This window comes from Biomphalaria glabrata, chromosome 1 (genome assembly GCF_947242115.1).
Source record: "Biomphalaria glabrata chromosome 1, xgBioGlab47.1, whole genome shotgun sequence".
NCBI lineage: Eukaryota > Metazoa > Mollusca > Gastropoda > Planorbidae > Biomphalaria > Biomphalaria glabrata.
Window position 1 is genome coordinate 27,304,215 of NC_074711.1, and position 14,407 is coordinate 27,318,621.

Consider the following 14,407-nt stretch of genomic DNA (forward strand, 5'->3'; position numbering starts at 1 on the left):
AACGATCAAAAGAATGAATTTTAATTTACTTTTAATAAAATATCACAAACAAAAATATCACTAACTTCTTTTGAAATAAAAGGTAAATTAACATTCTTGATGTGGCTTTATGGGGCGAAACAAATCAAAACATATGATATTTGGATTGCTGGGGGGAAAAACAACAACAATAACATATGATATTAACATGATCACATGACTAACAAAACAACATTCAATATTTTGTCAACAACATCTGACCTAACACTGCACCAATGTAGTGACTAAGACTTTTGTTCAAATTATTTTATAAGTGTAGCTCAGTTTGCTAACACCATAACTACATACATGCTACACCAATATAAACTCTAAAAGTGTCCGCTGTAGGCTTATAGAAAATTTTAGATTTAGAATATAATTTTTTTGTCTAAATCAACAATACACTACATGTCATAGATCAGCGTTATACCAAAATAAATAGGTTTGGCCTGTTGCAGCTTGAGCTAAAGAAAGTCAACTCATAGTTTGTGTCGACTAGTTCAACTTATAGTTCCAGCTAGTGTTGGTAGTAACAATAGTAATATTCCTATATCCGTTGTAATAGTTATATATTTAATGTATTGGTCTTTTAACAATAATTCAATTCTGACTTATAGGTCTACAATATAAGTTCCAAGTTGATGTAACACAATTTTAAATTAAACAAAATGGACAACTCTGGGTTAGCCATTTACTTTTTTGAATTACAAAATCTTCGCTACTTGATATTCATATTGTTTGTCACTTTGTGCAAAGTTCATGTTAAGAATCTATGTTTGTAACCAAGCATGGTAACATTTAGTCAAGTTGGTGCTAGCGGTTGATGGAATGCTCACATCGACCTGCCAATCAAGACATTAGGCCCCTCCCAGGACAGCTTCCCAGTTGGTTGTATATTTGTACACTCGCTGCTGGTCAAGATCTGCCAGGTAAAAGTCTTGTCCGTTTTTAGAGACACACAAGTCGTGGATCAAGGAGGGTCCAAGTTCAGCCATCTCCTGGACAATCGAAACAGTATCTCTTGAAATCAAAGAATTATTTTTGTTGTTTACATTAGTCGGTTGAAATGGATGGATTTAAATTAAATCTTTTCAATTGTGTACATACTTTTTGATATGAAATACAAACATTTACTTCATTTCAAAAATTTTATCTGTAACACTAGAAAGCTCATGTAGCCTGTAGGCTTGTAGTAAGGTCATTTGACAAGTTTTTCTTAGTAAATGATTTGTATCGGCAAGATACGTACCTGTATATTTTCTTCTATATTTTTTAAGAAGTAATGTACAGCCAAATATCAAATTGTAAGTTCGTGTTGACGAAATATTTTCTTTCTTTTTCTCTCCATCTCATTCTATTTGTCTGTTTCTCTCTCTCTCTCTCTCTTTCTCTCTCTCTCTCTCTCTCTCTCTCTTTCTCTCTCTCTCTCTCTCTCTCGATTTATCACAACGTGATCACAATTTCATTTTGACTCAAAATATACTTTACTTTTATCAAATGAAGTTAGTGAAAAGATAAAAGATTCAAGAAAACCATAAAACTAGGGAAGTAACCGGCTAAACTTCTTCGTATCTTTAGATTTATGATATTGGAGACTTTGATTATATCCCTTCAATATTGGAATACTGTTTATGGTAATCTTTGTATTTAAAAAAAATTCTAATTTAATATATAGTTTCCTTCTTTTTAACCGTGTTGACATGTTAAAAATAAAAGCACATTTCGTATTCCATATGCTGGGACAAAGTCATACAAGTGCTCCTTCTTCCCTAGTGCCGTTAGAGTACTGGATCAGCTAGGAAAATTCTAAGGATTACTTAATTATCCTTTAGGGTAGGTAGTGGAGGTGAAGCGATTTTGTTCTTTTTGTCAACTTTTCTTTTGTATCATGAAAATGCAGGTAGAACTCGTTATAGTTGGTATTTTAGATAACGTCACCAATAGCCTATAGCCTAAGGATAAAGTATATGTTTTTAAAAAAAATATTATCTTCAAAATTAAGGTCGCTATTGAAGAGTCCCTTATTTTCCGCCTAATCAAAAAGTTTCCAATTTAAAGGTGTCTAAATTACCGGGTGTTAAATTGCCGTTGTCTAAAGTACCGGGTGCCTATATTGCCGTTGCCTAAAGTACCGTTGCCTAAATTTACAGTTCTCAAACTTCCTAGATTCCTAATTACCTGTGTGATAAACGCCCAAGAAGTGACAAGGCGACCCTCGAGATCATAGGTGAAGGCCCGAGGTGGGTACAGAATTGAGTCGTTCTCAATAATGGGGGCCTCAGAAACAACTCCAGCAGCGACAACTTCCTGAGCTGTCAGGGGAAGTAATTATTATGTTTAAGAGACTGATGATGTTATTTAAAAAAATTGCTTAATTTAAAAAAAAAATTCTAATTAGTGAACCTACCAGCCTTGTTGTAAGCTATAGCAAACACTCGGCCAATCTCAGACTGTGGTATCAGAGTTCTGTTGAACTGTGCCTGGGATGGTGTCTGTGCTGAATGAAGGCCGGCGTTGTAGCATAACGCTCTAGACACGAAAAAAATTGTTGGAAACCAATGAAACTAACTGAATGAGATCTATACATGATTAATAAATAGAGTCAAGAAACAGGGACAACCGTAATAGTGTGGCTACAAATGGAACCAGATAGATTAAAAAGATACTTAGACACTCAATGTAGACTATCATAAAATTTGGCTGGAAAGATACAAAGTCACTTAATGTAGGCTATCAAAGAATCTGTATGGAATGATACAAAGTCACTTAATGTAGTCTATCAAAGAATCTGTCTGGAATGATACAAAGTCACTTAATATAGGCTATCAAAGAATCTGTCTGGAATGATATAAAGTCACTTAATGTAGGCTATCAAAGAATCTGTATGGAATGATACAAAGTCACTGAATATAGGCTATCAAAGAATCTGGAATGATACAAAGTCACTTAATGTAGGCTATCAAAGGTTCTGGAATGATACAAAGTCACTTAATGTAGGCTATCAAAGACTCTGGAATGATACAAAGTCACTTAATGTAGGCTATCAAAGACTCTGGAATGATACAAAGCCACTTAATGTAGGCTATCAAAGACTCTGGAATGATACAAAGCCACTTAATGTAGGCTATCAAAGACTCTGGAATGATACAAAGTCACTTAATGTAGGCTATCAAAGACTCTGGAATGATACAAAGTCACTTAATGTAAGCTATCAAAGACTCTGGAATGATACAAAGCCACTTAATGTAGGCTATCAAAGACTCTGGAATGATACTTTGTCGTTTTCTCTCCTTCAACTGCAGCACATTTTTATTCCCCCCCCCCCTGCTGCTTGATCTCTTGCAATTATAGTCAGCAGCTTTTTAATAGTATTTATGATCATTATATCATCTTGTAAGGTTTATAAGTGTGTCTTCTTTAATATGTAAGCAAACGTAAATATTGTGTCTATATAAGTAGGCTACTGTAAGCCTGTTTGGAACTCCATAATTGCTATCGTTAAATTTTGAAAACGATGACAGTGTTCTTGTCTAATATTTGTGAAAAGTGAGGTGTGTTTCAATTATCTTCAGCGCCTCATTTGAGCTGTTCTCTAACCTGCTATTTTCTCTGTCTGCTACACAGATCAGGTCCAACTCCTCTATAAGTGTCAGACTGTGAGGTATGTTCAATGTATATGGAGTCATGCCATCTGGAAATATTATTTTTAATCCAATGTTACATTTAGGCTACATGTTACATATAGGCTACATTTACATGCATACATTTATAACTAATCAAATTGAACTAGAAAAAATCATTTTCTTAACCAACTTTAAAAAAAAAATGCGTTTTGTACTTATACTGGTATTTCAAGAAAACAGATTCAAAGTTGACTAAGACTACAACTTCTAATTGCTTACTATTTCCTTCTTGAGCGCCCCACTGGGAAAGAAGTTTTCCTGTGCTGGAGAACTTGAGAACTCGATTGTTACAATAACTGGAGAATGTTAGAACACTTTGTGAAATAAGACACACACATATAGACACAGACTCATGCTCGCATATATAGACACATATATGACATAGGCTAACATTACAATCACATTGCAACAGATAAATTAATGAGAACTATTCCGGATTTATGTTTAACTTTTCTGTTGTTAATAAAGTTCTGGTGTTTTTTTTTTTAATTTTACAATGATACTTTATAATAAAGCGTTAACTTTTAGTGTTATGTAATCAAAACCAAAAAGATTTTAAAATTGTATTAGGATTAAGAAAAACAAAACACAAAATCTAACATTACTTGTAGGATTGGTTCAAGAAAATGTAACATGCTCAAAGTAGGAGAAAATCTTTGGTTAATCAGAAGTGACATAGCAAGAGTAAGTAAATCTAATTATTGGCTAACATTGACATTTGTGTGACAAATATGAATTCTATTGGTTAATTCTAAAGAAAAGTTGGCATTCACCCGTCAGCAACAAAAAAATCACCGTTGCTGGCCACAGCGACATCTGTCGGCTTACAGAAGTGTTTGTCATCGTCTCCAGACACAAATTTCTCGCCCAGTTCCAAGTCAGGCTTGGTGGCTCCCTTAGGAATTCTTAACACCTTTCAAAATACACACACACACACAAAAACAGAGAGTTGTCAAAAATATAATTGCAATTAATAGATTTAAAAAAATATTAGTATTCCTACATCTAATATTTACCTGATGTCTGCCGACGTCTGTGACCCAGATATTGTCTTTGTGATCGATTGTTAGACCATGAGGTACGTTGAAACTGGATGAATCAAAAATAAAAATGGATCAAAATTTCTACAAATTGCCAGCTCAAAGCCAACAAGTTTTCTTTCATATAGTCAAAAAGATTTCACTACAGAAAGATGATCTGAACAATTAGATATGTGAACGTCAAGTCCATTGTGAAGAAAAAAGGGCAACTTGGCAGACTGCAACAACTGGAGGGGCATTACTCTCCTCTCTGTCCCGGGCAAAGTTTTCAGCACTGTTTTGTTGAGATGGCTTCAACAGTCTGTAGATGAGAGGCTCAGAGAAGAACAAGCAGGTTTCCGAAGAGGCAGATCATGTGCAGAGCAGATCTTCGATCTACGAAATATCATAGAACAAAGTCTCGAGTACCGACAACGGCTAAAGATCAGTTTCGTAGACATTAAGAAAGCGTTTGATAGTGTCCACCGAGAATCACTATAGAAAATAGTTAGAGAATACGGCATCCCAGAAAAATTCGTCCAGATCCAACGACATCTATACAGTCAATCTAGTTTAAAACAGAAGAAGGAACAACCGAGTTTTTTTAGCACAGGTGTGAGACAGGGGTGCATCTTATCTCCCTTCCGTTTCCTCCTAGCCATCGACTACATAATGAGGAGAGCAATGAACCAGACTACCTTTGGTATTCCATGGTGTGAACAAAACCGAATGGCGGACTTGGACTTTGCCGACGACGTTGCTACTCGGGCTACAAATAAAAGCATACAAGAAATGACGGAGAGCCTAGATAGAGAGGCACCCAAAATTAGCCTCCTCATAAACTTGGATAAGACTAAAATATTGCGAGTGGGATATAATGCAAAGGATGCCCCCGTCAGACTTGGCGAGTCAAAGCTTGAAGAGTTGGACAAGTTCACATACTTTGGCAGCATTATAACAAATGATGGGTGTAGAATATTTGTATTACACAAATAACAAACTAGTGTTTAAGAGGGAAGACATATTAGGAACTCCGTTTATTACGTAAACACAAGCGGTGTTGCACTGACGCGCTAGTGTGCAAATGTACATATAATACTATTATGTTACATCTCTCTTCTTTAATTTAGAAAATCTATTTATCAGAATAACTAACAAACTAGTCAAACTAGTTCATCATAAATCAAGTCTCTTGGGGTTGTTAACTATTCTGCCTGAGCGTGTCACATAAGGTTCATTTGGTCTAGAGGTGTTAGAAGAAGCAGTGTGTAGTGGCGGCTCAAAATCTAGTGTAGTTTGTAATCTTGGACTCTCTAGATCTAGTGGTTCTGGTTGTTCTGAGATGTCATCTGGAAAGTCATAATTATTGTCAAATCTGTTTGCTTTCTCAGAAGACTTTCTGATGTGTTTTCTGTTTCTTCTGTAGACCTTATTTCCACTTTTGACATTATATGATCTAGGCTTAGAATGCTTCGAAACTACTGTTCCTGGTTTCCATTTAGAATTAAGTTGCATTCTGACTGTCGTTCCGTCTTGTAGTGGATTATGACTCTTAACTCCTTTCCTCTTATCAAAATAATGTTTCTGAGACTGTTTCTCGGAGTCAAAGTGTTTCTTCACCATCTTGAGATCTGGTGTCTTAGGTGTGAGTATTTCCTCGCTAGAAGGTAACAAATTTCTGGGTCGGCGTCCCATGAGTAATTGTGCTGGCGACAAATTAATATTACTCAGTGGAGTAGTTCTGTAGTCTAATAGCGACAGAAATTTGTCTTCGCTTTTCTTCCAAAGTTTCTTCACTGTTTGAATAGCTCTTTCAGCCTCACCATTAGAACTCTGAAAATGAGGACTCGACATTTCATGCTCTATTCCGTATGATTTACAGAAGTTCAGGAATTCCCTTGAAGCCAACTGTGGCCCGCTATCTGACCTTAACCTTCTAGGTATTCCATGGCATGCGAATATACTCTTCATTGCTTCGATGATGTCTGATGTAGTTCCCTGTGACAGTTCTTTGACATCAATAAACTTTGAGAAGTAGTCAACTAGAAGCACATACTTTTTCCCCTCAAAGTTAAACAGATCACACCCAACCATGCTGTATGGAAGGTCTGGTGTCTTGGTAGGCATTAGCGGTTCTGACACATTTTGATTCTGATGTTCAGCACACCTGCTACAATCCCTAACTGTCACTTCAATGTCTGCATTCATGCCTGGCCAATACATGACTTCTCTGGCTCGCTGCTTACACTTGACTATTCCTAAGTGAGACTTGTGAATCAGATTTAGCATGTATTTACGTAAGCTTGGTGGCATGACTATTCTCAGACCTTTGTATATAATACCATCCGAAGTTGATAACTGGTCTCTTGAATCCCAATATGGCCTGACTTCAATTGGAGTCTCGCTTCTTGTGTCTGGCCAACCAGTCATAATTACTTCCAGAAGCATTGAAAGTTCCTTGCTTGTACAGTCTTTAATTTCACTGTATTTCGAATCACTTACAGAGATCATATGCACTGAATCATCTGTAAATTCACATGTCTGTGTATCAGTATTTGGTAGATGTGCACGAGAAAGTGTATCGGAGATAAACATTTCCTTGCCTTTTCATGTATCGGAGATAAACATTTCCTTGCCTTTTCTATAACAGACTTTCAGATCATACCACTGCAGTCTTATTAGCATCTTCTGTATTCTCATTCGTGCTGACAATAGAGATTTCTTGAAGATTTGCTCCAGAGATTTGTGATCATTATAAACTGTTACTTCTTTACCAAATATGTAGCAGTGAAATTTGCTTGTACTATACACAATTGAGAGCATTTCCTTCTCAATTTGAGCATATCTTGTTTCTGTATCTGTGAGAGCTCTTGATGCGTATGCAATTATACGACCATCCTGAAGTAATACTGCTCGAAGTCCATCTTTACTTGCATCACATTCTATCTCTACGTTCTTGTTGACATCATAATATGCTAAAACTGGAGGGTTTGTACAAAGATGTTTCAATTCTTTGAAACTCTTGTTTTGTTCATGATTCCATTGAAATTCTACATCATCTTTTAGAAGCTTTCGTATTGGAGCTTCTGCTTGACTTAGATTAGGAATAAATTTGCTAGGTACTGAATTAAACCTAGAAATCTTCTGATTCCATCTTTGTCTTGAGGAGCTGGCATGTCAATAATTGCCTTTATCTTTGCTGAATCTGGTTCTAAACCTTTCTCTGACAAGATATGGCCGATATAAGGTACTCTGTTTTGCCTTATCTTGCACTTGTCATAGTTCAGCTTTAGATTGTACTTCGTTGCTCTTTGCATGACTTGTTTCAAAATGTGATCATGATGCTCAACATCTCTACCAGCTACTAGAATGTCGTCTATGATGACATATGCTCCTTCAATTCCTTGAAGCATTTCATCCATAATTCTTTGGTAAATTTCTGGCGCTGATTTAATACCATAAGGTAATCGTAACCATCTATATCTTCCCAGAGGTGTGTTGAAAGTTGTGAGAAATGAAGATTCTCTTTCAAGCTTTATTTGCATAAACCCTGACTTGGCATCGAGAACTGAGAATATCTTCGAATCTGGAATATTAGTGATCACATCTTCAATAGTTTTCATCGGGTGATGTTCCCTTCTGATTGCTTTATTGAGATCTTTTGGATCAATACATATTCTAACTTTGTCATTCCTGAACGAAACAACCATGGGGCTAACCCATTCAGTAGGTTCATGTACGGCAGTAATAAATCCATCAGCTTGCATTTCTATAAGTTTTTCTTCAACTTTATTGCGTAGAGATGCTGCTAAGCGACGTGGTGGATGAATAACTCCTTTAGCATTTTCCTGTAACTGAATCTTGTATTCTCCTGGCAGTGTTCCAGTTGTTTTCAGCATTTCAGGAAATTCTCTTTGTAACTCGTCTTTTGCCTTGGATTCTATGCTGTCTATCCGTTGTAGTAGTCCTAAACATTCTGCTGTGTCACCACTCAAAATGTTCTCTTGGCTAATGTCTACTACCTCAAACCTTGCTTTCACCTCTTGGATATTATTTTTCAAAGGTAGCACCACTGCTCCTAAAGTCTTAATAACATGATTAGAGTAAGACTTGAGCGACTTTGCAGAATAAGCAAGTTTTACTTTGTCTTTGAGCTTTTCAAACTCTGACTTGACAAGAATGTTACATCTTGCACCAGTGTCGATACGAAAAATTAATGTCTTGCCATGCACGACTAGTTTTACAGTCCACTTGTCTTCGACGACATTGATGTTCTCAATATTACCCTTTCTATACTGGCTACTTGCAGTGCTAACAGGTATAATATTTTCATCACTGTGACTGTCATCTTCTACTAGATTGACGTTGCGTCTTTTTCTGCACATTTGAAACCAGTGGTTTTTCTTTTTGCAGAAATTGCATGTGGTTCCTATTGCTGGACATTTTCCCTTTTCATGGTTCTTGCCGCATTTACTACATAACCTTTCTGAGTTGTCTTTAGACTTCTGCTTGAGTACATTGTGTGACCCTCTCTTGATTGTTAGAACTTCTTGGCCCCTAAACATTTTCACTTGGCTTTGCGACATCTCATATTGTTGTCCAATTTCTATAGCCTTGCTTAGAGTCAACTTCTGTCCCTGATCAAGAAGTCTTAATTGTACCTTTTCGTGTATGACTTCACTAATGATCAAATCAATAAGCATATCGTCTGGGTTGTCATACTCACAGTCCATAATGAGAAGCTTTAGGTCTTTAACAAAGTTATCAAAACTTTCTCCTTCTTCCTGCTTTCTCTGATGTGCTCTAAATCTAGACACTCTCTTATTTTGTCTTGGCCTTATGTAGTCTTCTATTTTCTTTAATAGCAATTGCGGATCTCCCTCTTCACTATCAGTAATATTTAGAGTTTTGTAAACCTCACGGCCTTGCTGACCTATCCACATTCCCAGCCATCCGGCTTTTTGTTTACTATCGGCACCAGCTAACGGTCCTTTGAAACAAAAGCTCACCTGCTGTTGAAAACTTATAAACTCTTGATACAGATCTTTAGCATTCCAATTCAAGATTGGTTGCTCAAAATAAAAAGAAGCCATTATTAGATTAATAAAAACCTTTGTCTGGACAGCTTTTCAAGTTTTATTCTGACACCATGTAGAATATTTGTATTACACAAATAACAAACTAGTGTTTAAGAGGGAAGACATATTAGGAACTCCGTTTATTACGTAAACACAAGCGGTGTTGCACTGACGCGTTAGTGTGCAAATGTACATATAATACTATTATGTTACAATGGGGATGTCTACCATGATGTAGCGTGCCGAACAGGAAAGGCGGGGAGCATTTTCCAAAAGGCTGCAGCCTATTTGGACAAGCCAAGCCATTGAACTTGAGACAAAATTACACCTTTTCAACACAATCGTCATCTCAACAGCAACATATGCATGTGAGACATGGAAGTCGTCTATCGAAATTGAGAAAAGACTAAATGTGACTCAACAAAAATGGTTGAGACGGATTTTGGGAGTCAGTCACACAGATCGGGTCTCAAACAAAGAAATCCTATGCCGAACTGGGAGTCGAACACTTAGTGAGGTTGTGACAGAGCGTCGCATGAGGTTTTCGGGGCATGTTCTCCGACTAAATGAACTACGCATACCGGTACCAAGAGTTGCGATGATATGGAGGCCAATACGAGGAAAGCGCAAACAGGGACGTCCTCGTATAACTTGGCGCCACATCTTCATGGAGGACCGCAAAACAGTAGACACCAGGTGGGAGGAGGCTTCAGACATTGCCAGTGACAGATCTTTGTGGAGACAACTTGCCGCCCAATGCGCCGAACGGCGCGGGAGGACTTAAGTAAGTAAGTAAGTAAGAAGAAATATAGTCAACTATAACTAAATAGTTTAGAATTTTAATCATCAAAATGTGACTGAAATTGTTGATCAATGATGAAGTGAAATTTTAATAAAATGTGTCACGCAGAAAAAATTCAGTTCGATTCGATAATGAAAAGTCAAAAGTCAATAAATGATTCAAAGTTTTTACTATGACGAAAGTGTAAGCTAACAATAGTAGGGAATTAAAACTAAAAAACATTTCTGTTAGTCTTTAGATAACTCACATATCTTTTCCAAAGCTTTCAATCTTCTGGCCAGATTTCGGATCAACTTTCAATATTGTGTCTTTTCCAATTGGTGTTTTGGCTTCGTCAGTCAGAATATCACTGTTTGCTTTATAAGTACTAAAAATAGAAGAACTAACATTTATAATTCATGCAGTGAAGTTGATTCAAAGAACGAATAAAGTATGCCAAAGAATATCTTGTAGTATTCATAAATAATTGTATAGATAAGAGAAAAAAAAATGTATTGGTCCAAACCAATGGAAATTCAGTTTGACTTCAATTGTTGACATCAGCATTACAATAATGATGTAAATGCAAATAGAAACAACTACTAAAAACACACACACATACAAACACAACCAGCGCTTAATAAATTGGGATCCTGCGTACTTCTTGGTGACGACGCATGACCTTGACTCACCCTAACTGGAGTGAAATAAAGTCGTTTTTGTTAGATCTTTCTGTTCCAGCCTTCAGCCAGAGTTGATGTAACGTAGTTAAATAGGTGCAGATTGTCTTACAGGGTTTTAAGTTTTGGAAAGGCATCTTTTATGAAAAAAGTTCTTTAAGAGAAGCTAGCTGTGCTGGACTGATATATGATGCTTTTTTTAATTAGTCTATTTAGTCGATGTATTTGTGCCATGAAAGTATTACTATATCCTACACTTTATAAATCTCTATATTATATTACCATATCCTGCAATTTATAAATCTCTATATTATATTTTTATATACATTATCATATACGTAGTGATAGTCTTTTTATGTCAGTGTTCTACCTTTCTACAACATTGTAGATTGTACTCACCTCATTGTCCAGGGTCTGTCTGCTCTGTGAAACACGTAGACATGTCCATCAGAGTCAACGTCAACTGCAGACACCTGACCAAGCTCGTCTCCCCCAATGTTGAAGTTTGGGTCCAGAACAGGGCGTGACTAAACAAAGAGCCGTTAGTTACTTGAAATAAACATTGAACATAGTATTTGTAGCTCTAGTTTATACATGTTTGTCTGGATGATTACTCTACTATGTAACAGTAGCCGTTTAATAATGTTATTTGTATTCCTGTTGCATTGTGTTACAAACTTCAGAATAGTTTCTACTGTCATAGGTGTAGGTGTAAGGAGGGAGAACGTTGAAATGAGAAAAATAGTATAGGCAGACATACAAACAGACAGACATACAGACAGGCAGACAGACATACAGACAGACAGACAGACATACAGACAGGCAGACATACAGACAGGCAGGCAGACATACAAACGGGCAGACAGACAGACAGACATACAGGCAGACATACAGACAGGCAGGCAGACATACAGACAGGCAGACAGACAGACAGGCAGACACCAGAAAGTCAAACAGTTAGATAATAGATAGATAGATAGATAGATAGATAGATAGATAGATAGATAGATAGATAGATAGATAGATAGAGACAGACAGACAGACAGACAGACAGGCAGACATCAGAAAGTCCAACAGTTAGATAATAGATAGATAATAGATAGATAGATAGATAGATAGATAGATAGATAGATAGATAGATAGATAGATAGATAGATAGATAGATAGATACAGACATACAGACAGGCAGACACCAGAAAGTCAAACAGTTAGATAATAGATAGATAGATAGATAGATAGATAGATAGATAGATAGATAGATAGATAGATAGATAGATACAGACAGACAGACAGACAAACAGAGACAGATAGACAGACTGACTGATTGATTGATTGATTGATGATTGATTGATTGATGGTACTCTACGTTTACCTGGTCGTTAGCACGCTGTAGAAAGTAATCCTTTAAATCCTGTGCTGTCCAATCATCATACAATAAAGGATAGGCTTTCGAGGTTGTTACTAAGGCAACAGCACAGAGCAGCCAGAGATACATGACTATAAACAATATATACACAAGTTGTTGGACGCGAGAAAGGCCAAAAAAAAAAAGTGAAAATGTTTACTACCTATTTATTACTATAATTACACCATAACATAAAAACACGACACACTGATATGAAATCGACTATTTCAACCTTTCAGAAAGATACCAAAGTTTGAATTATTGACAAGGCGGCGTGATATAAACTGCTTTGCAAGGCCATTCCAGCTGGGATATTCACTTTCGAATCTCGATTTAATTTTTTTTTCTTTTGATTTAACCAAGCCTCATGATGAGATCTGTTTGCATGGTCGCAATCTCTTAGGACTTATGAGCCTGACGGGAATCCCATCCCCCACAAAGAGGACCTGGGTTTAATGAGAATGCTATATATAAAAATAACAATAATGATAATATGAGAAGACTAATCAATGAATGTAGCCTACTTTCTAAGTTAATATTACAGTGTAAAAAAAATGGCGATTGAATTTTTTTTTTAATTTAATTTTTTTTTCTTCAATTTAATTAACCTAATGGATTTCATAAATGTTTTTGTGACACAATAACCGCAATCAGTGGAGCCTTGGTGCTGTTAGTAGATAATATCAGTGGCGTAACAAGGGATTTGGGGGCCCGGGGGGGGCTTGGCCTCTTTAGGGGCCCCTACATTTTTGATATTTTACATTTATGACATGAGATGATGCCGTAATATTTAATTTAAAAAAAATCGAACACTCATTTGGAGGACCTCCTCAAATTCTCCCACCATAGGTACGCCACTGGATAATATATAAATGTTTTTAACAATTTTACCCAAATTTCTCAATTGAAGTTACGTTTGTGAATAAACGTATAGTCTTAAGTCTATATTTACAGTACAGTGGGCGAAGATTTATATTGCAATTACTCGTCACAATACAATATCTCTGAAAAGAAAGTAATCCCACTAGATAACTTGATATTGAAATATCAATGGTACAATAGACTCAAACTTTTAGTAAATGTATACATGATCGATGATAATTAAAACTACGTACCTCCTATGAAGATCTACCTGTACTGTAGAGATGACTATGTCACTGGTCAGTGGATCAGCTTGAACTACAAATAAACAACACGCCTACACAACATGGCGGAACTTCTCAATGGCCCAATATGATAATGCGGGAGGACAACCCCAAAGAGCGCTATCGATTTTCTGGTTGCCAAGGAAACGAGAAGATCGATAGTTCTCATCCTATGACGTAAAAACAGGTCATCGCGCAGCGAGCATGGGAGAGTTTAGTAAGTGACGAGTGTTGGCATTGGGGGATGGAAAAGCTTGAGATATGTGACGTCACCTTGTCCAACAACAGGAAATATATCTCAATGTAACTAGCTGACACGATGTATTGCCCACGTTTTCAAGGATTCGTCTTGCAGGGAATGTTTCTATATTTTAGGAAGGAGATGGGGGGCTACTCCTCCCTTGAAACTTAGGAGAAGGAGGAAGTGTAGACACGTTTTACATACAAACTAAAAGATGGTTTTCTAAACTAAGACAACTAGTTGTTGCCTTCAATAAAAGGTTTCCAAATCAGTGTGTTTATGTTCGCGCTCGTGTGTGTGTATATGTGTTTGTTTACTCAATTTAAATTTCTTGTCCCCTGTAATCATTAAATCCAT

The 14,407-nt window shown here is 36.6% G+C and overlaps 1 protein-coding gene across 1 annotated transcript; it reads right to left on the reverse strand.

The window, feature by feature from the left end:
• LOC106076171 (probable peptidyl-alpha-hydroxyglycine alpha-amidating lyase pgal-1) lies at nucleotides 1-13,939 on the reverse strand. Its single transcript, XM_056030553.1, has 11 exons — nucleotides 13,780-13,939; nucleotides 12,632-12,756; nucleotides 11,659-11,786; nucleotides 10,848-10,967; nucleotides 4,718-4,790; nucleotides 4,475-4,614; nucleotides 3,921-3,997; nucleotides 3,616-3,709; nucleotides 2,426-2,547; nucleotides 2,197-2,330; nucleotides 1-1,016 (listed from the first exon to the last, which is right to left on the reverse strand). The coding sequence occupies exons 2-11, from the start codon at nucleotides 12,752-12,754 to the stop codon at nucleotides 876-878; spliced, it is 1,152 nt and encodes a 383-aa protein (XP_055886528.1). The 5' UTR covers nucleotides 12,755-12,756; nucleotides 13,780-13,939; the 3' UTR covers nucleotides 1-875.
• Nucleotides 13,940-14,407: the final 468 nt, after the last annotated feature.

What these genes read in the sequence shown, in the direction of transcription:
- LOC106076171 (XM_056030553.1), bottom strand. Translation starts at nt 12,754, where the DNA reads ATGTATCTCTGGCTGCTCTGTGCTGTTGCCTTAGTAACAACCTCGAAA. An exon ending in GATTTTTTTGTTGCTGACGG is followed by an intron (nt 3,998 to 4,474) that starts GTGAATGCCAAC and finishes AACATTCTCCAG; the next exon opens with TTATTGTAACAATCGAGTTC. An exon ending in GCAGACAGAGAAAATAGCAG is followed by an intron (nt 2,548 to 3,615) that starts GTTAGAGAACAG and finishes TTTCGTGTCTAG; the next exon opens with AGCGTTATGCTACAACGCCG.